Source organism: Somniosus microcephalus, chromosome 13, assembly GCF_052327205.1.
Source record: "Somniosus microcephalus isolate GS21.2 chromosome 13, FLI_Smic_1.0, whole genome shotgun sequence".
NCBI classification, from domain to species: domain Eukaryota; kingdom Metazoa; phylum Chordata; class Chondrichthyes; order Squaliformes; family Somniosidae; genus Somniosus; species Somniosus microcephalus.
Genome location: NC_140999.1, coordinates 5,233,300 through 5,253,662, shown reverse-complemented (window position 1 = coordinate 5,253,662; position 20,363 = coordinate 5,233,300). Strand labels below are relative to the sequence as shown.

At 51.8% G+C, this 20,363-nt stretch overlaps 1 protein-coding gene across 3 annotated transcripts in view; it reads right to left on the bottom strand.

Moving 5' to 3' along the window:
* Positions 1–10,164: 10,164 nt before the first annotated feature.
* The window catches only part of arrdc2 (arrestin domain containing 2), a 42,381-nt gene continuing 32,182 nt past the window's right edge, over positions 10,165–20,363 (bottom strand). For 2 of the 3 annotated variants that reach the window (XM_086004391.1, XM_086004390.1), the window contains exons 2-8: positions 19,097–19,166; positions 18,330–18,477; positions 16,116–16,218; positions 15,073–15,329; positions 14,709–14,871; positions 13,278–13,441; positions 10,165–12,445 (exon numbers count right to left, since the gene is read on the bottom strand). In XM_086004391.1, coding sequence (XP_085860517.1) covers positions 12,392–12,445; positions 13,278–13,441; positions 14,709–14,871; positions 15,073–15,329; positions 16,116–16,218; positions 18,330–18,477; positions 19,097–19,166 — 959 coding nt within the window. In that variant the 3' untranslated portion in view covers positions 10,165–12,391. Of the gene's footprint in view, positions 12,446–13,277; positions 13,475–14,708; positions 14,872–15,072; positions 15,330–16,115; positions 16,219–18,329; positions 18,478–19,096; positions 19,167–20,363 lie in introns of those variants that run through there. The other variant, XM_086004392.1, reaches the window with a different exon arrangement.

The window sequence follows — 20,363 nt, the reverse complement described above, 5'->3', positions numbered from 1 at the left end:
GACTTGCAGGACCATGACGCAAACCTCGAAAAATTCCTCCGCACCGCCCAACTCCTAAACCTGACATATAACAAGGAGAAGTGCATATTCCGCACAAACCGCCTCGCCATCCTTGGCTGTGTTGTGGAACACGGAGTCATCGGCCCCGACCCCGACCGGATGCGTCCCCTTATGGAACTTCCACTGCCCCACTGCCTCAAGGCCCTGAAGAGGTGCCTAGGGTTTTTCTCCTATTACGCCCAGTGGGTCCCCTACTATGCGGACAAGGCCCGTCCGCTGATCAAGTCCACCTCTTTTCCCTTGATGGCAGAGGCCCGCTTAGCCTTCCACCGTATCAAGGAGGACATTGCCAAAGCCACCATGCACGCAGTGGACGAATCCATCCCCTTCCAGGTGGAAAGCGACGCGTCTGACTTTGCCCTGGCCGCTACCCTCAATCAGGCGGGGAGACCCGTGGCCTTCTTTTCACGAACCCTCCAAGGCCCGGAGACCAGACACTCCGCTGTTGAGAAGGAGGCCCAGGCGATTGTGGAGGCTGTGCGTCATTGGAGGCACTACCTGGCCGGAAAACGATTTACCCTGCTCACTGACCAGCGTTCAGTTGCTTTTATGTTTAACAACAAGCAGAGGGGCAAAATCAAAAATGACAAGATCTTGAGGTGGAGAATCGAACTTTCCACCTACAATTACGAGATCTTGTACCGGCCCGGGAAGCTAAATGAACCCCCGGATGCGCTATCGCGTGGCACCTGCGCCAGCGCGCAGATCGATAGACTGCGGGCCCTCCACAATGACCTCTGCCACCCGGGGGTCACCAGGTTCTTCCACTTCATCAAGGCCCGCAACCTGCCTTACTCTATTGAGGAGGTCAGGACCATGACCAGGAACTGCCAAGTCTGCGCTGAGTGCAAACCGCACTTTTATAGACCAGACAGGGCCCACCTGATAAAAGCCACTCGCCCCTTCGAGCGCCTGAGCGTCGATTTTAAAGGGCCTCTCCCCTCCTCCGACCGCAATCTGTACTTCCTCAATATTATTGATGAGTACTCCCGTTTCCCGTTCGCCTTCCCCTGCCCGGACATGACCAGTGCCACGGTCATTAAATGTCTGAACAACCTCTTCACCCTGTTCGACTTCCCCAGCTATATCCATAGCGACCGGGGCTCATCGTTTATGAGCGACGAACTCCGTCAGTACCTGCTAACTAGGGGTATTGCCACAAGCAGGACCACCAGTTACAACCCCCGGGGGAACGGACAGGTGGAAAGAGAAAATGCGACAGTTTGGAAGGCCGTCCTGCTAGCCTTAAAGTCTAGGGGCCTTCCAACCTCCCGCTGGCAGGATGTGCTCCCCGATGCGCTCCACTCTATTCGGTCACTGCTCTGCACTGCCACTAACGCCACCCCTCATGAGAAAATGTTTGTCTTCCCAAGGAAGTCCACATCGGGGACATCGCTACCGCCATGGCTGACGTCCCCAGGGCCGGTCCTACTGAGAAGACACGTGAGGACCCATAAAACGGACCCCCTGGTCGAGAGGGTCGACCTCCTCCACGCCAACCCCCAGTATGCTTACATCGCATACCCGGACGGGCGGGAGGACACAGTCTCCATAAGAGACCTTGCACCCTCGGGGGCTGCAGTAACCCACTACCCACTACCACCCCCCCCAACGATCCGATATCCAGCCCCAGCAGACGGCAGGCCTGGGCCCCGCGACCCGCTCGACATCTACGAGGACGACACGCCTGTGCCACAGCCTACGCTGGACTCGACGCCGGAAACTTCACTACCCCTGCCGTCGCCACGCAGATCACAGCGGCAGACAAGACCTCCGGAGAGACTCCAATACACTAACTTTTAATACACTTCACCCCGCCGGACTCAATTTTAAACAAGGGGTGAATGTGGTAAACCACTGTTTGTATTCCTGTTTGTCCTGTTTGTATTCCACTGTGTACATGCCTGGACATGCCTCGGCCGACTCCTCCCACAGGTCCTAGTATAAAGGTGACTGCTCCCCAGCCCTTAGTATCATGGACCGGTCGACCACGCGAGGCAGACCTCCATTCTGTTGTTAATAAAAGCCTTTGGTTACTCTTCTAACTCTCAGTCTTTTATGAGTAATTGATAGCGCATCAAGAGCAAGATCGACCCTCCCCTTTAAGAACTGGCGGGCGCCAGTGTGTCTGTGTTCCATTGCTGACTGACATCACATGAGCTTCGCCAGCGCTCTGAGGTAGCACCTCGCTCCTCGGCCTTTGCGCCTTAAGAGAGGTGTGCAGCGCCTGATTTAGCGCTCCAATCACCTCCAGTTTGCAGTCGGAGGTGATAATTAGCGCCAGGCGCTAAACTTTGCACCCGGCCGATAATGGCGCCCCAAACGTGGCGATACCGAATTTCTCCCCCTATGACTCTATATAGCACCTTCCACGACATCCCAAAGTGCTTTACAGCCAATGAAGTACTTTTTGAAGTGCAGTCACTGTTGTAATGTGGGAAACGCGGCGGCCAATTTGTGCACAGCAAGCTCCCACAAACAGCAATGTGATAATGACCAGATTGGGCCAACATTTGCGATCGGAGGCTTCCCGCGGGCGGACACCTGCGACCTGCGAAATGTCTACGAATTTACCCGGTGGCCTGGGAGGAATGGGGGCTTGCGATCTGGATCCTCTCCGGGTCCGCGGGGGCAGAGCCCCACGTATTCTGGGGCGCAGGCGGTTCGTAGGTGCTCCTGAGATCACGCGGGCCGGCCCAACCAATAGAAGAAGGGAATTCCCCATTCATACGTTTGACAGGTCTGTACGTACAGAAATGTCAAAAGTATGAATGGGGATCACCTAAAAAAATACTCCAACACATTAAATAAAATTTTAAAAAAGCATTACATATTTAAAATTAATTAAAATGCCATTTAATTAAATATTTTTTTAAAAATTAAATTTTTTGAAAACTTTTTTAAATGTTTTTGCGGGGCTAAAAATAACCTTACCTTTTAGAAACATAGAAACATAGAAGATAGGAGCAGGAGTCGGCCATTCGGCCCCTCGAGCCTGCTCCGCCATTCAACGAGATCATGGCTGATCATCCAAATTCAGTACCCTGTCCCTGCCTTCTCCCCATATCCCTTGATCCCTTTAGCCTTAAGAAATATATCCAACTCCTTCTTGAATATATTTAATGAATTGGCCTCCACTGCCTTCTGTGGTAGAGAATTCCACAGGTTCACCACTCTCTGGGTGAAGAAATTCCTCCTCATCTCTGTCCTAAATGGCCTACCCCTTATCCTTAGACTGTGACCCCTGGTTCTGGACTCCCCGACCATCGGGAACATCCTTCCTGCATCCAGTCTGTCCAGTCCTGTCAGAATTTTATAAGTTTCAATGAGATCCCCTCTCATTCTTCGAAACTCCAGCGAGTATAAGCCCAATCGACCCAATCTCTCCTCAGAAGAGTATTTTTAATTTATAAATGATTATCAAATTTCATTTTTCTATTTTTTAAAATGCGTAAGCTGGTGAAAGCAGGCCTTACCCCTGCTTTCACCAGGCCTAAGAATTTGACGGGCATTCAGTGGGCGGAGGTTGTGCAGAGAGCGCAAACTCTCCACCCGTGGAGGCCCACCTCCCGGGCCTGCGGAGGATCTGTCTTGACAGATTGCACGTGCCGGGTTTCAGCGTATTGCGTTTCGTATCTCTGAAATCGGCACTTGCGCGGTCCCTACGGACGCGTACGCGCCTTGTACACACCCGTAAGGGTCACAAAATCCGGTCCAAATCTGTTTTCGTGATGTTGATTGATTGGCCAAGACACCGGGGAGAACTCAACCCTGCTCCTCTTGGAAATAGTGCCATGGGATCGTTTACGTCCACCTGAGAGGGTAGACGGGGGGCCTCGGTTTAACGTCTCATCCAAAAGACGGCACCTCCGACAGTGCAGCACTCCCTCAGTACCGCACTGCCAGTGTCAGCCTGGATTATGGGCTCAATTCTCTGGAGTGGGGCTCGAACCTACAACCTTCTGACTCAAAGGCTGATCCTTGGACTGACACCACAACTCGAACCACACCGTGGGGATTGAGTGGTCGGCAACAGCTCAGAGTCTGACCTTGTACGGTTTGGTGAACTGTAGTCTGGGTTCGGGAGGCAGGATTCATGCCAAAAGGCTCCGCACCCAGATCCCAAAAAAAAAATCAGAAAAATATTTGCACAAGGTGTCCCTTAATTCACATAGCTCAAGGAGACAGAGCAACAGAATGTACGCAGGTGGGGGAGGGGAGGGCAGCGGCGTCACTCAATCCCTGTCAACATCAGACTGCGGAACGATTGCAATTAATTAAAATAAACAGATAGGGACAGAATTAGTTCTTGGCTCCGTCCTTTTCTGAACTTTCCATTTGGCTCCAGTGTGCAGTCAGGCGGATGGTCGGAACTGAGGGAAAAATATTTGCAATTCCCACACCCCCCCATCCCCCCCCATCCCCCCTCCCCGCCCCCCCTCCCCGCCCCCACCGCCACCTCGCTCTCTCCCCAGCAGTGAAATAGTTTGGGATCGCGAGGCGTGTTGGGGAGGGGGAAATGGTAATTAAATCACACAGCCCTCCCAATCAAATATCCTGTCAAAAGTCTGCGATAGTAACAGCTCCCCTTGTTGTTGTAATTCTCAGAAGGCACGGCTGGTTCCAAGAACACAGGTCAAAATAACAGGGTGAGGGAGGTCAGGCTCTGTGAAGGCCCCAAGCCAACACTACGTTTCGCAGCTGTGGCAATCATAGGATGAAATTAAAACCCCACGGAATGCATTATACAAGACTCTAAAACCAGTCCGTGTCTTTCGGGCTTGCTCGCCATCCAACTCCTGATGTCAGCATTACAGGCCTGGGGGGGCGGATCGTAGGCCGTGTGTTGCTCTGAAGTGCCGCCAGCTCGTGGGGGCGGTGGGGGGGGGGCGGTGGATCGGAGCCATTTCCCCCGAGAGTCCAGCGTTTTGTAAACAACAGCGTGCATTTCCACAGCGCACGCATATTACCGCAGCCAAACCGTCCCGAGTCGCTTCACAGGAGCGTTACCAATAAAAACATTTTTGACAGCGAGCCAGAGAAGGTGATATTAGGACAGGTCGAAGAGGTTAGGTTTTAAGGAGCGTCTTAAAGGAGGAGAGAGAGAGAGGTTTAGGGAGGGAATTCCAGAGGTTCGGGCCTCGGCAGCTGAAGGCACGGCCGCCAATGGTGGAGCGATGGAAATCGGGGGATGCGCAAGAGGCCAGAGTTGGAGGAGCGCCCAGATCTCGGAGGCTTGTCGGGCTGTATTCTGTAGGGGGTTTCACCGAGGGTTTCGGGATGTGGGTCAGCCAGGCCTGTGCCCAAAGCAGAGCTCGTGGGAACGATGACATCACGGTAAATCTGACCGTTAAACCACCTGAGCTTCTTGCTGTGTGGAAAGTGGGACCATCTGATTTTTCAAGGGGGCTGGACTTTGCCCGGAGATGCTATACTCAGCTAATCTATGGAGAAAGAGCAGGGGGGTGTGGCACGAATTGGACAGCCTCCTACTGTGCCTATACCTCTGCTGTCTCTCCTCTGCTAACGGGGCTGACCCCTTGCTGGCGGGCAGATTCTCAAGCATTAGCTGCCCTCTGGTAAAGGGAAAAAGAACTTGCATTTATATAGCGCCGTTCACATCCATTAGCATTTTCTCCTCGCGGCCCCCTGGTGTCTCAATGGGCAGATGTACTGCCCGCACAGAGGAGGTGGCTCCCTGGGCCTAGCGAGGCAAAAAAATTGCACAGTCATCAGTACGGAGTGGGAGTTGCACTGCCGTATTGGTGCAGGTCACTCGATTATTGATCATGCTTACATGACTTGTAGAAAATAAAAAATCCTCGCTGCAGTAATTGTCCTCTGCAGACTTTGCAATGTGGGATAATGAGAAATGCGAGATCAGAACGACACAGATCTCTCGGTGTGGACTGCAGATAATGCCCCCCCTCCTCCCATGCTCCCCTCACAGTGATGATCTCGGGGTTGACTGTGTTGGGGTTGATGTACATGTGGACAGTCAGATTTTTTTAAAATTTGCTTATGGGATCTGGGCGTCGCTGGAAAGGCCAGCATTTATTGCCCATCCCTAGTTGCCCTTGAGAAGGTGGTGGCGAGCCGCCTTCTTGAACCACTGCAGTCCGTGTGGTGAAGGTGCTCCCACAGTGCTGTTAGGGAGGGAGTTCCAGGATTTTGACCCAGCAATGATGAAGGATTGGCCGATATACTTCTAAGTCAAGATGGTGTATGACTTGGAGGGGAACTTGCAGGTGGTGGTGTTCCCATGCGCCTGCTGCCCTTGTCCTTCTAGGTGGTAGAGGTCACGGGTTTGGGAGGTGCTGTTGAAGAAGCCTTGGCGAGTTGCTGCAGTGCATCTTGTAGATGGTACACACTGCAGCCACGGTGCGCCGGTGGTGGAGGGAGTGAATGTTTAAGGTGGTGGATGGGGTGCTAATCAAGCGGGCTGCTTTGTCCTGGATGGTGTCGAGCTTCTTGAGTGTTGTTGGAGCTGCACTTATCCAGGCAAGTGGAGAGTATTCCATCACACTCCTGACTTGTGCCTTGTAGATGGTGGAAAGGCTTTGGGGAGTCAGGAGGTGAGACACTTGCCGTAGAATACCCAGCCTCTGGCCTGCTCTTGTTGCCACAGTATTTATGTGGCTGGTCCAGTTAAGTTTCTGGTCAATGGTGACCCCCCAGGATGTTGATGCTGGGGGATTCGGCAATGATAATGCCATTGAATGTCAAGGGGCGGTGGTTAGACTCTCGTTTGTTGGAGATAGTCATTGCCTGGCACTTCTGTGGTGCGAATGTTACCTGCCACTTATCAGCCCAAGCCTGAACGTCGTCCAGGTCTTGTTGCATGCAGGCATGGACTGCTTCATTATCTGAGGAGTTGTGAATGGCACTGAACACTGTGCAGTCATCAGCGAACATCCCCATTTCTGACCTTATAAACCACACATATGGGACAGCAGCTGTTTCTGGGAATGAGGAGGGGAAGTTTACACAGCCTGTCGCAGCTTGTATTCTTTTCAAAATGGAAGTGAAATGAAGCGAGGATCAACAACTTGCATTTATATAGCGTCTTTACCGCAGTACAACGTCCCAAGGCGCTTCACAGGCGCGATTATCAAACAAAATTTGAGACCAAGCCAAATAAGGAGATATTAGGACAGGAAAGAGGTCGGTTTTAAGGAGCGTCTTAAAGGAGGAGAGGGAGGTAGCGAGGTGGAGAGGTTTAGGGAGGGAATTCCAGAGCTCGGAGCCCAGGCAGCTGAAGGCACGGCCGCCAATGGTGGAGCGATGGAAATCGGGGGATGCTCTAGAGGCCAGAATTGGAGGAGCGCAGAGATCTCAACAACAACAACAACAGCTTGTATTTATATAGCACCGTTAACGTAGTAAAACGTCCCAAGGTGCTTCACAGGAGCGTTGCAAGGCAACAAAATTAGAGGGTTGTAGGGCTGGAGGAAATGACAGAGATAGGGAGGGGCGAGGTCATGGAGGGGTTTGAAAACAAGGTGGAAGTTTGTTATTTGTGAGGGGAACTGTATCCGAGTGAACTGTCCTCAAGTCACAAACAGCGAAAGGAACTTTCTGTGCATTACCTCATTACGTACTTTAAGCCCGAGAATTGCTGAGTTATAGGAACTTGGGAGCAGGGCTGAAATTCTTTTTTGTCTTCTGACAAACATTGAAGTGTCTTTTTTGCCCCTGGCATTAGCAACCCATTAATGAAATTGCACATTGCAAAGCTGCACATTTCCATAGTTTCATTACTTATGGAGAAAAGCAGACCGCCTTCAGATCCTGCGGTCAGTGTCAGCTGTGGCTCAGTGGCTAGCACACTCACCTCTGAGTCAGAAGGCTGTGGGTTCATAGTCCCACTCCAGAGTTTTGAGCACAAAAATCCAGGCTGACACTCCCAGTGTAGTACCGAGGGAGTGCTGCACTGTCGGAGGTGCCGCCTTTCGGATGAACCGAGGCCCTGTCTGCTCTCTCAGGTGGACGTAAAAGATCCCACAGCAGGGGAGTTCTCCTCAGTGTCCTGGGCCAATATTTGTCTCTCAAATAACAGGCTATCTGGTTATTATCACATTGCTGTTTGTGGGAGCTTGCTGTGCGCAAATTGGCTGCTGCGTCTCCTACATTACAACAGTGACTCCACTTCAAAAAGTACTTCATTGGCTGTAAAGTGCTTTGGGAGGTCGTGAAAGGTGCTATAGAAATGCAATATTTTTTCTTTAAAATTAAAAGGTCACCCCATTGATGTGACACCCATGGGCTTCTGCTAAAAGATCACAATGAATGGGATTGGTCAACTGTGGACAAATGGAATCAAGTGTTTGCTCCTCACCAACCTAAACAGCCACCTCAAAAGCCAACCAAGGCAGTTGGTACGTCCACAGGTATCTCGCTCTCTGCAATATTTAGCACAATGGATTTTTTGTTTTTTTTAAACACAAAGGCCTAGAAATTCATTAAGGCGCTGCCAGCTTTGCGGCCAGTTACCGCCTAAAGAGGGCTTCTGCGCCAAAAATGAGTTTGCGCTGATATTCAGCGCAGCGGTATTGGCGGCGGTAGCCGTTAGCGCTGCGCCGGCACCGATGACGTCATCGGTGTGCACAGTGCCCCGGTTCCGCCCCGAAACCGGCCCGATCCCCATATTTAGTAGCGGCCGCCTCCTCCGAAGCAGCCGCAAACAGCGACCAGAAAACGGGGCCGTCCTGCTGCCTTAGTGGGGCGCTTTAAAGGGGAAGGTGCGGCCGGCCGCTTTTTCGGCGGCCGCCTGCCCGCACCTCCTTCCCCGGCCTCCTCCACCCCCCCCCCCCCGCGGCATTGCCGGCTGCTTTCCGCGAACCCGGCACTTCTCCGTGGTGCCGGGCTCATTTGCCGGCACTCTCCAGCGGCGATCTCCCCGTTGCAGGCAGCTCCCCCTTAAGAGGAGGAGGCCTGCAGTACCGCAGCGGCTGGCGCAGCGGCGCCAAGAGCGCTGAAATTCAGTGTCAGCGCCCCAAGCGGAGGCGGGCACACCCTGGTATAGCGCCCGGTTCCGAATTGGGGCGCAAACACTGAATATCTGACGATCGCTAATGGCTCCCCGCCCAGCGCTAACTTTTGGGCGCGAGCGAGCTGGCCGCCCCAAAGTGAATTTCTAGGCCAAAGGGTCGTATAAATCTGGAACACTCCCAAAAAGCTGTGGATCCTGGGGGCGAATTGAAATTTTAATGATTGACATCGATAGAGTTTTGTTGGGCAAGGATGTCAAGGGATGTGGCACAATGGCAGGTAAATGGAGTTGAGATGTACATCAACCATGATCTAATTGATTGTCGGAACAGGCTCGAGGGGCTGGATGGCCTCCTCCTGTTCCAACGTTCGATCTTAATAACGGGTCGCTGCCCATGCTTTGTGCGAACCTCGTCGATGAGGGTCAGTGGGCTATTTGACCACAGGGGCCATCGTAACCGAAGCTGATCCTGCTCTCAACCAAGCATTACATCTCCCAGCGGGAGTCAAGGGGCTCGAGCGACCAGGAGCAGGAGCCCCGGGTAATCCTTCCCATCTCCCTAGTCCAGGGGCTCGGAGCCTAGCTATATTAGTTCAGGGCCACAGCCCAGGCAGAGGTTGACCCAACCCTTCGCAGTCAGGGGATGGAGCCCACTCAGTTGGGCTCACCTCATTGGTGACCCCACCTCATTGTTCTTTGATGTAATGTTTTCCTGACTGACCTGTTTGGACACCATTCACACCTTTGATTGCTGTGATTATCTCTCTGCCGAGGTGTGATAAAGGGCAGTTAGAAAGATTACCTGTAATCATCTGGCAGTGTTCTGTGACTATATAAGCTGTGTTTTTATGCATCTCTTCCCTTCACCTGACGAAGGAGCAGCGCTCCGAAAGCTTGTGATTTCAAATAAAGCTGTTGGACTATAACCTGGTGTTGTGTAACTTTGCACATTTGTCCACCCCAGTCCACATCTCCACATCAGGGCTCAGTACCACACTGGATGACGCACGTACCAACTGAGCCAGTGGGGGGGGGGGGGGCGCGAGGCAGCTTCAAGAACTTCCGTTAACAATATCAGCCAATCAGACAAGATAATAAGGCCAAATCCCAGGGACGGTTATCTTACAGTATTTTATTGTAAAGAAAAATATTACAAAAATATCTTCTTTTTTACAAAAAAAGACACAATCGAACAGTCTGAAAAACATGTAGGATTTTATACACAAATGGAAGACGGATTTATGTTCAATCTTCCTCCGCATGACAACTGGAAACATTTCCCGTAACTCTCCCCCAAATCTCAGAGGCGCCAGCTCTGATTGGACGTACTCCTGGAGGTTTCATCACGTGACCTGCTGTCTCCAACCGCCCCGCCCCCGCTCTCCCGCCATTGGCCACCCGACACGCCCTCATCCTCGCGGCGGCCCCGCCTCCCCCCCTAACGGCCAATCGGAAAGCGAACAGACTCTTCGTCACCCTCTAATTGGACGATGTTTGATGGACGGCCTTTTGATGCCGCCGTCCATATTTTTTATAACCAATAAATGTTCCCAAGGAGAAAAAAAATACACTTTTTGCTTTTATCTAAATGCACCTATGATTTTTCTCCCCGTGTTTTTGCTCGTAGCAGTTCCCTGGAGATTAATCTTTAATTCCTGCAGACTCCTGGACAATCATGGCGGGTTGGCCACTATAACCCCACCCACTGGAGCACCACTCGCCCATCATGGTGAGTTGTAATCTCAGCTCTTCCAAGAATCAACTCTTCTTCTGAACAAAAAAAACCCCCAAATAGGCAAGATTACAGACAAAAAAAAATCAAGGCCAAAATATCAACAGATCTCAGTTCCTTGCTGAATTTGTGGAGTAAATGCCGAGAGAGAAAGCTCCTCCTCTCTAAAGGCAGACAAGAGGCCTGGTGAGGCCTCGGATCCTGGTCGCGTTGCAAGCCCAGCTCCAGCACCACAATAATGGAGAAGGCCAGTTCACGGGCGCAGTCATGTTGCTCTCTCTCTCCTTATGTGTCCCATTACACATTATTTACAATAAAGGCCCTTAATGTGTTAACAGAGACACCGAGAAACCAAATCATTACAGTTTTGAAGATCCCACGATCGTTGTGACACATGAATTAGCGTTACCGTGAATGACCATGTTTGGTCACCATCGGGCAGCAATACTTTCTTAACTTGCGTGACCCCCTCCTCTTAACTCTCTAGAATTCCTTCCCAAAACCTTCTCTGCCTCTCCACCCCTCTCTCCCCCTGCTTAAAAACCTGCTCAAAACCCACCTCTCTGACCAATCAGCTCTCCTAATCGCTCCCTTCCTGATTCGCTGTCCATTTCTCCTTACGCCTATCCGTGAAAAACCTGGGACTTTTTTTTTTTTTTAAACGTAAAAGGCACGACATGAATACAAATGGTTATTAATCATGGCTCTGAAAGAACTCATCTTTACATGCTCGAGATGTCCTGCGTGAGCCACACCCCACACCCCAGCCGCCCCCCAGGTTTGACACTCAAGAGGGGCTTCATGGACTTTGGACTGGGTCAAAGGGAATTACACGGAGGTATAATTAACGAAAAATTCCTTTTTTTAAATAACTTGGCTTTAAGACAGAGCGAGGAAGTAAATCTGGCAGGATTTGCGTGGCAGTGTCACAATACCTAACCTGCGCAAACTCCCAAACATTGGCTTCTTAACCTGGGGTGGCCCCCTGAGCTTTCGGTAGAGGCACAGGAGCTGACACCAAGGCAGACGCACCCCGGAGCGTGCCCACAAGCCCCCGCCTCCTCCCCGCCCCCCGCCCCCGCCACGTTCTCGGGCGTGTTCGACACCCCCCCCTTTGTACGAGTTGGAGGCGCAAAGCAGAACAGCAGCAAGCTCCGGCAAAGACGAACACACAGCCCGACAGTCGGCAGGAGGGGGATGGAGGTCGGGCCAGGTTTAACCGCCGCACGCAGCCAAGACGCAGAAGGTCCCCCCCCTTCGCCCGTCCTGCCACGTCAGCCCATCGGATCCGCCGAAGATGGCGGCGGCATGGAACGGTTTGATCAGACGCTGAACTCGGCAGAACAGAGCGCCCAAAGGAGACGGCAAACAGTACGGCAAGAGGCAAAAAGATGGGTTGAGGATCCCAATCTGACGCGTGCCGTCTCCACAGAGGTCAGAGGTCAGAGGTCATTCTCCTCTCTGCCCCTTTACAACGGTTGGCCCTGTTCCTCTACGGAGGGCAGTATCCTGAATTTGCTCTCAAGGTGCCCGGGAAGAGTCCCAAGGCCCTCAAAGCAGTTTTTAAATCTCTCTTCTTTCTTGGTTTGCACGCCATGGTGAATTCTTCAGCAGGTCATACATCGGCGACGCATGTCCGATCTCTGAGGGTGAGGATCAATCTTAAAAAAAAACACAAAAGGAAAGACGTGTGTGAGAGTGCTGGCTAGGAGCACGTTCCACAAGAGGAACCGACACTTTAGAAACAGAAGAGATTCTGGGGGAACAGAAACACGAATCACTGAAAGTGACAATGCAGGTTAACAAGGCCAGAAACAATAGCAAACAAACCGAGCACTGGGGGTCATTTCTAGAGGGACAGAATTGAAAAGCAGAGAAGTGATGTTAAACTTGTATCGAACCTTGGTTAGACCAGACTTGGAGCACTGTGCACAGTTCTGGGCTCCAGATTATAAAAAGAATATAGAGGCACTGGAGAAGGTGCAAGAAAGATTTATTAGAATGATGATACCAGAACTGAGAGGTTATACCCACCAGGAAAGATTGAACAGGCTGGGGCTCTTTTCGATAGATAAGAGAAGGCTGAGGGGTGACCTGATAGAGGTCTTTAGGATTAGGAAGGGGTTCGATAGGGTAGACGTAGAGAAGATGTTTCCACTTGCGAGAGAGACCAGAACTAGGGGCCATCAATATAAGACAGTCACTAATAAATCCAATCGGGAATTCAGGAGAAACTTCTTTACCCAGAGAGTGGTGAGAATGTGGAACTCGCTACCACAGGGAGTGGTTGAGGTGAATAGTATAGATACATTTAAGGGGAAGCTGGATAAAGACACGAGGGAGGAAGGAATAGAAGGATATGTTGACGGGGTGAGGTGAAGAGGGGTGGGAGGAGGCTCGTGTGGAGCAGAAACACCGGCACGGACCAGTTGGGCCGAATGGCCTGTTTCTGTGCTGTAAATACTTTGCAAGAAAAGGTTTGTCAGATCTTACCTCTGAGTAAATGGGCGGAGGGCGATATCGGAACTCCTGCACATAGGCAAAGAAGGGACGCTCCAGCACTCCCCCTAGCTCTTCCTCATCCTCCGGGATGGACAGTCTTTGGTCCGTCTGGCCAATTTGTTCATCGGAAACCACCTCCGAATAATCGGGGGGAGCTGAAATAGAACCAGATTGACGTCAAGGCAAATCTGGAAGGTGGATGGGGTTGGAAATTAGACAAAAAAACATCCTGTAAGTCTAAAGGAACCGAACTCTCCCGCAGTCCACCAGCGAGGGGTGACGGGAGCCAGGGACAGAGGTTAGCGACAAAGCCTGGAAGGTGATAGACAAGGACTGTTGCTGTAGTCAAGGGGTCACTCCCCACTTCTCATAGGAACAGGAAGAGGCCATTCAGCCCCTCGAGCCTGTTCCGCCATTCAATTAGATCACGGCTGATCTGTATCTTAACTCCATCTACCCGCCTTGGTTCCGTAACCCTTAATAACCTCGCCCAACAAAAATCTAGCAATCTCAGTTGTGACATTTTCAATTGTCCCCCAGCCTCAACAGCTTTTTGGGGGGGGGGGGGGGGGGGGGGGGGGAGAAGAGTTCCAGATTTCCACCACCCTTTGTGTGAAGAAGTGCTTCCTGACATCACCCCTGAACGGCATGGCTCTAATTTTAAGGTCAAGCCCCCTTGTTCTGGACTCCCCCCACCAGAGGAAATAGTTTCTCTCTCTCGACCCGATCAACTCCTTTAATCATCTTAAACACCTCGATCAGATCACCCCTTAATCTTCTAAACTCGAGGGAAACACAAGCCCAGTCTGTGCAACCTGTCCTCGGAATTTAACCCTTTTAGCCCCGGTATCATTCTGGTGAATCTGCGCTGCTCCCCCTCCGAGGCCAATATATCTTTCCCGAGGGGCGGGGCCCTGAACTGAACGCGATTACTCCAGATACAGTCCAACCAGAGCTCTGTACAACTGAAGCTTCACTTCCTTCCCTTTGTATTCAGCCCCTCGAGATAAAGACCAACATTCCATTGGCCTTTTTCATTATTTTTTTGTAGCTGTCCGCTAGCTGCTCCCCTCCTCCCCTCCAGGAGCTGTCTGCTACTGGGGTCCCCTGACCACTTGCTGCCTCTCCCCACATTCCTGCTGGGCATGGGGCTTGGATCCGACCTTTCGCCCGATGAGCGAATAGCTGGGCATGAGGAATGGACAGTGGCGCGAGGATGGTTGGAGCCTCTGCACACCAGGACATTCAGGAGAGAGGGAGGAGAAATTGGGATGGGGCGGGGGGGGCGTGGCGAAAGGCTACAAGGTACAGCATTCAACACATGACGGCGTGTGGGCCAGGGTTCTACGAGCACGGAATCTCGCTGCTACAATCCCACCGCGATAGTCCTTCTGTGTCTCACGTAGGACAAGGCGTACTTACGCTCTGGTCTCTCCGGGAGGGCGAGGGGCAGCCAGTCTATTTCCATACTGTACTGGCTCCCGACACTGGACGAGCGGCTGCCGAACGGGTGCAGGGGGATTGTCCCGATTACCAGGGGCAGCTCCAGGGAGAGTTTGGATGTCCCCGGGATTTCAACATAAACCTGAAATGGTCAAACAAAACGATTCCTCCGATTACAAAAAGCCTCAGTCCAGAGAGCGGAAAAAAAGAAAATAATTTATTCCCCCCATCTGCTCGCTTTCTCTCCCCCTCCCTCCGCTCGCTCTCACACTCTCTCTCTTGCGCTCTCCCCCTACACGAGTGCAGGCCCCCCAATACCAGCGACTCACCCCGGGACACTTACCCGAAGTGTGTACTCCACCCGAATCACCCGGCACTGGAGGAGGGAGGGGGACACGGGCGGGATCTTCAGGGGGCGGCCGTGCCACGAGCCCCTCTTCCGGGGGGCGACCCCCTCTCCCTGCAGGGTCGCCACCACCGATTTCTTCTGCTTCATCGTCCCCCTGGCGATGAAGGTCTGCATCTGGATGATGGCCGCTTTGGGCATCACCGTGCGGGAGCAGCAATTGTCCACCTCGGCGAAGATGGGGATCACCTCACCTGGGGAAACAAATTCAGGGTTAGCGCCATGAGGCTGCAGTCGCGCGCGCGCGCACACACAGGGGCAATCTTAACCGGACTCACCGGGCGGGGAGCCCGGGGGATGGGGTGGAACGCCCAATAGTGCTCACCATTGACGTGTAAAACAAGCGCCGCACCCGATCTCGTCAGATTCCCCGAGGGGCGGATTAGGTTAAAATTGCCCCAGACACACACACGATCACTCTTCAAAAAGCCATTCCTGCGCCTCTTCTGCCTTGTGTTTCACATCTCTATAGGAACAGGAGGAGGCCATTCAGCCCCTCGGGCCTGCTCCGCCATTCTAGCAGATCACGGCTGGCTTGTATCTCAATTCCATTCACCTGCCTTTGCTCCACATCCCTCGATACCCTTATTTAACAAAAAAATCTATCGATCTCAGTCTTGAAAACTCCAATTGACCCCAGCATCCACCCTTGAACAGCCTGGCTCTAATTTTAAGTTTGTGCCCCCTTGTACTGGACTCCCCCCCCGCGAAGAAGAGCAGGGGGAGTTCTCCCCGGTGTCCTGGGGCCAATATTTATCCCTCAACCAACATCACTAAAACAGATTATTTAGTTATCATCTCATTGCTGTTTGTGGGAGCTTGCTGTGCTCAAATTGTCTGCTGCGTTTCCCACATTACAACAGCGACTACACTTCAAAAGTACTTCATTGGCTGTAAAGCGCTTTGGGACGTCCTGAAAGGCGCTGGAGAAATGAAAGTTTTTCTTTACTAACAAAGATGTTTTGCGAAAATTCCGTTACCTGGTGTGTAGCCTTTCCGGTCAATTTTTGCTGTCAGGGACACGTGACCGAGGTTACAGTACCAGACACGAGCCAACTTCTCCTTTGTACCTGCCTGGGGAGCCTAGTGGGAGGAAAGGCGAGAATCTTAAGGCACAGAGAATGAGAAAAGGCCCGTTACCTCATCAATCCCGCTCCTCCCACAGTCCATGTACACTCTACCCGATCATGGACTCTCCCCACCCATTCAATCTCCTCCCACAGCCCATGCACACTCTACCCGATCATGGACTCTACCCACCCATTCAATCTCCTCCCACAGCCCATGTACACTCTACCCGATCATGGACTCTACCCACCCATTCAATCTCCTCCCACAGCCCATGCACACTCTCCCCTATCATGGACTCTACCCACCCATTCAATCTCCTCCCACAGCCCCTGGACACTCTCCCCTATCATGGACTCTACCCACCCATTCAATCTCCTCCCACAGCCCATGCACACTCTACCCGATCATGGACTCTACCCACCCATTCAATCTCCTCCCACAGCCCATGTACACTCTACCCGATCATGGACTCTACCCACCCATTTAATCTCCTCCCACAGCCCATGTACACACTACCCGATCATGGACTCTACCCACCCATTCAATCTCCTCCCACAGCCCATGCACACTCTACCCGATCATGGACTCTACCCACCCATTTAATCTCCTCCACAGTCCATGTACACTCTACCCGATCATGGACTCTACCCACCCATTCAATCTCCTCCACAGTCCATGTACACTCTACCCGATCATGGACTCTACCCACCCATTCAATCTCCTCCACAGCCCATGTACACTCTACCCGATCATGGACTCTACCCACCCATTCAATCTCCTCCCACAGCCCATGTACACTCTCCCCTATCATGGACTCTACCCACCCATTCAATCTCCTCCACAGCCCATGTACACTCTACCCGATCATGGACTCTACCCACCCATTCAATCTCCTCCCACAGCCCATGTACACTCTCCCCTATCATGGACTCTACCCACCCATTCAATCTCCTCCCACAGCCCATGCACACTCTACCCGATCATGGACTCTACCCACCCATTCAATCTCCTCCCACAGCCCATGCACACTCTACCTGATCATGGACTCTACCCACCCATTCAATCTCCTCCACAGCCCATGTACACTCTACCCGATCATGGACTCTACCCACCCATTCAATCTCCTCCACAGCCCATGTACACTCTCCCCTATCATGGACTCTACCCACCCATTTAAGTTTCCTCTATCCAAAAGGATACGAGAGTTTTCTCCAAAAGTGCACTGTACTCCATAATTATTAAGGACCCTCCCAAGTTGCTCCCTTCCACAAATCAGAGTTTTCCAATTTTCTTTTTAAAAAGGACTATTCAGAAAGGGAAGACACCCTTTTAAAAAAAGACATGGTGGGTGCAGAGCTGGTGCAAACCAAGCAATGCCAATGGGGATGGTCTCTTGGTAGGATCAAAGGAACAGGAGTTGGTCATTCAGCCCCTTGAGCCTGTTCCACCATTCCAATAGATCCCGGCTGATCTGTATCTTAACCCCATCCACCCGCCTTGGTTCCGTAACCCTCAATACCCTTACCCAACAAAAACCATCAATCTCAGTTTTGACATTTTCAATTGACCCCCAGCCTCAACAGCTTTGGGGGGGGGGGGGGGGGTGGAGGCGGGGAGAGAGTTCCAGATTTCCACCCCCCTTTGTGTGAAGAAGTGCTTCCTGACATCACCCCTGAACGGCCTGGCTCTAATTTTAAGGTTCTGCCCCCTTGTTCTGGACTCCCCCCACCAGAGGAAATAGTTTCTCTCTCTCGACCCGATCAACTCCTTTAATCATCTTAAACACCTCGATCAGATCACCCCTTAATCTTCTAAACTCGAGGGAATACAAGCCCAGTCTGTGCAACCTGGCCTCGGAATTTAACCCTTTTAGCCCCGGTATCATCCTGGTGAATCTGCGCTGCTCCCCCTCCGAGGCCAATATATCCTTCCCGAGGGGCGGGGCCCAGGACTGAACCCTGGTGGGGTCTGACCAGAGCTTTATACAACTGTAGTATAACTGCCATCCCTTTGTATTCCAGCCCCCTGGAGGTAATGGCAAGATACACACAGTGGACCACAATCCCTGGATCCCCACAGTGAACACGTTGATGGTGGGGATGGGGGGTGGGGGGTTCGCTTACCAGCAACGAGGGGGTGTTGATGTCGATGGGCTCAATCACCGTGAACTCCCGTTTGATTTTCTTAACGGTGGCCCACGGGCGGTGGAGCTTGGCTTTGACCCAGTACCGCACGCTTCCGTGCTTTCCCTCGAAGGATGTCACCAGGTTCCTACAGGTGAGGAGGGAGGGGGAAACATAAAACCCACACGTTAAAAAACACAGCGGAAAACAAAAACCTGGCACAAATTGCAAGATTAATAATGGAAACATTTTCTGGAGCAGTGTCTGCTTCCTTCAGTGGGGGGACTAACTGGGGAAACATCTCTCAGGCTTCACCTGCTACAGTCCCACACGCTTTTCCTCCTCGCCACATTGAGATCAAACTCATCGCATCCTCCTCTTCCCAAGGACCTAGTCACTGTGGACCTGCTCACCTGCCTCAGTCTTCCCTTTCTCAGACAATCTAGCTCTTAGTGTCAAATAATCGCTAATTCCGGACTTTCTCCCAACTATTGTCAATCTTGGTGCTCCGCAGGCTTTTGGCATAGACAGCTCAACACTAAGATGGCCAGTTGCATTTGCCCAGAAGCCATTAGGAAGATGTGGTAGGGGCCAATGATTGGAACAAGAAAAGCAAAGGTCGTGGGCCTCTTGTCGATTAAAGCCTCCTCCCCCACCATCTACTATAGCAGCTTAGAGTCCAGGGATCTAAAGGGTGGCTCAACAGGGAAGCAATTGCCCTCAATCGGTCTCGGAACTCTACATTAGCAAGGAGTTAGGATACTCACTCTTCGGGAAGTTGGAAGCTGAACGGGAACTCGTGTCGACCAGCCTGGAGAACAGTAAGTTCACCGTTATCTGAAAAGGAAAAGGCAAACCTTTAAAATCAATGGCTCACATCATTAGATGTCGTCGTGCTGATGCGTTAGTTTGAGCGCTCGGGGAACAAAGCTGCGATGGAGGCTGTCCCACAGCGAGGAGAGAGACAGAGGGAAATAACCAAAAAAATATAAAAACTGCACGTCACGCGTTATTACCACATGCACTGGGTCAGTACTACCCCAACCAACCGCACAGTCACACAAGCACCCAGTCATAAAAGGAGACACTGACTCCTCAACACTTTCCCCTTGTGAAGGTTGTGGGTTCATAGTCCCACTCCAGAGATTTGAGCACATAATCTAGGCTGACACTCCCAGTGCAGTGCTGAGGGAGTGCTGCACTGTCGGAGGTGCCGTCTTTCGGATGAGACGTTAAACCGAGGCCCTGTCTGCTCTCTCGGGTGGATGTAAAAGATCCCACGGCCACTATTTCGAAGAAGAGCAGGGGAGTTCTCCCCGGTGTCCTGGCCAATATTTATCCCTCAACCAACATCACCAACAGATTATCTGGTCATTATCACATTGCTGTTTGTGGGAGCTTGCTATGCACAAATTGGCTGCCGCGTTGCCTACATTACAACAGTGACTCCACTTCAGAAAAGTACTTCATTGGCTGTGAAGCGCTTTGGGATGTCCTGAGGTCGTGAAAGGCGCTGTAGAAACTTTGGCCATGCACCCAGCACTAGGACATTGTACAGTGTCACAATCAGGAAATCACAACTTCAAACTTAACACCGTAGTTTTGTTTTCATCCAATTACCATTGGGGGAGGGGAAGGGGATGGAGTTAAACTGTCTACTGTAACCAGGTAGAACCTCCAGTTGCTGAACCCCATCTTAATGGAAGTCCAGTTTGATGTGGCCTGCTCACCAATGGTTGATTTAAAAAAAAAAAAAATCACACCACATCGCTTCCCCCGCTCCCCCAACACCTCCCCCCAAGTTAGATGACACAGGGTGGTCTTGCTGAAGAAAGGTGCCTTGCCTCATCCAGACAAGGATATTTTTGGGCTCGTTTGTTTCTTGTCAAATTGGGTTGCCTTAGCAACAAGGAGGCTGATGTAATTAGAAGAAATTGACGGGCACCAGCTAAAACATGCCAATGCTTCCATCGCCCGCCTTGAAGCTGAATCTAAGGATCTCCACACACCAGGTCGGTTAACAGAGGTGGGTCC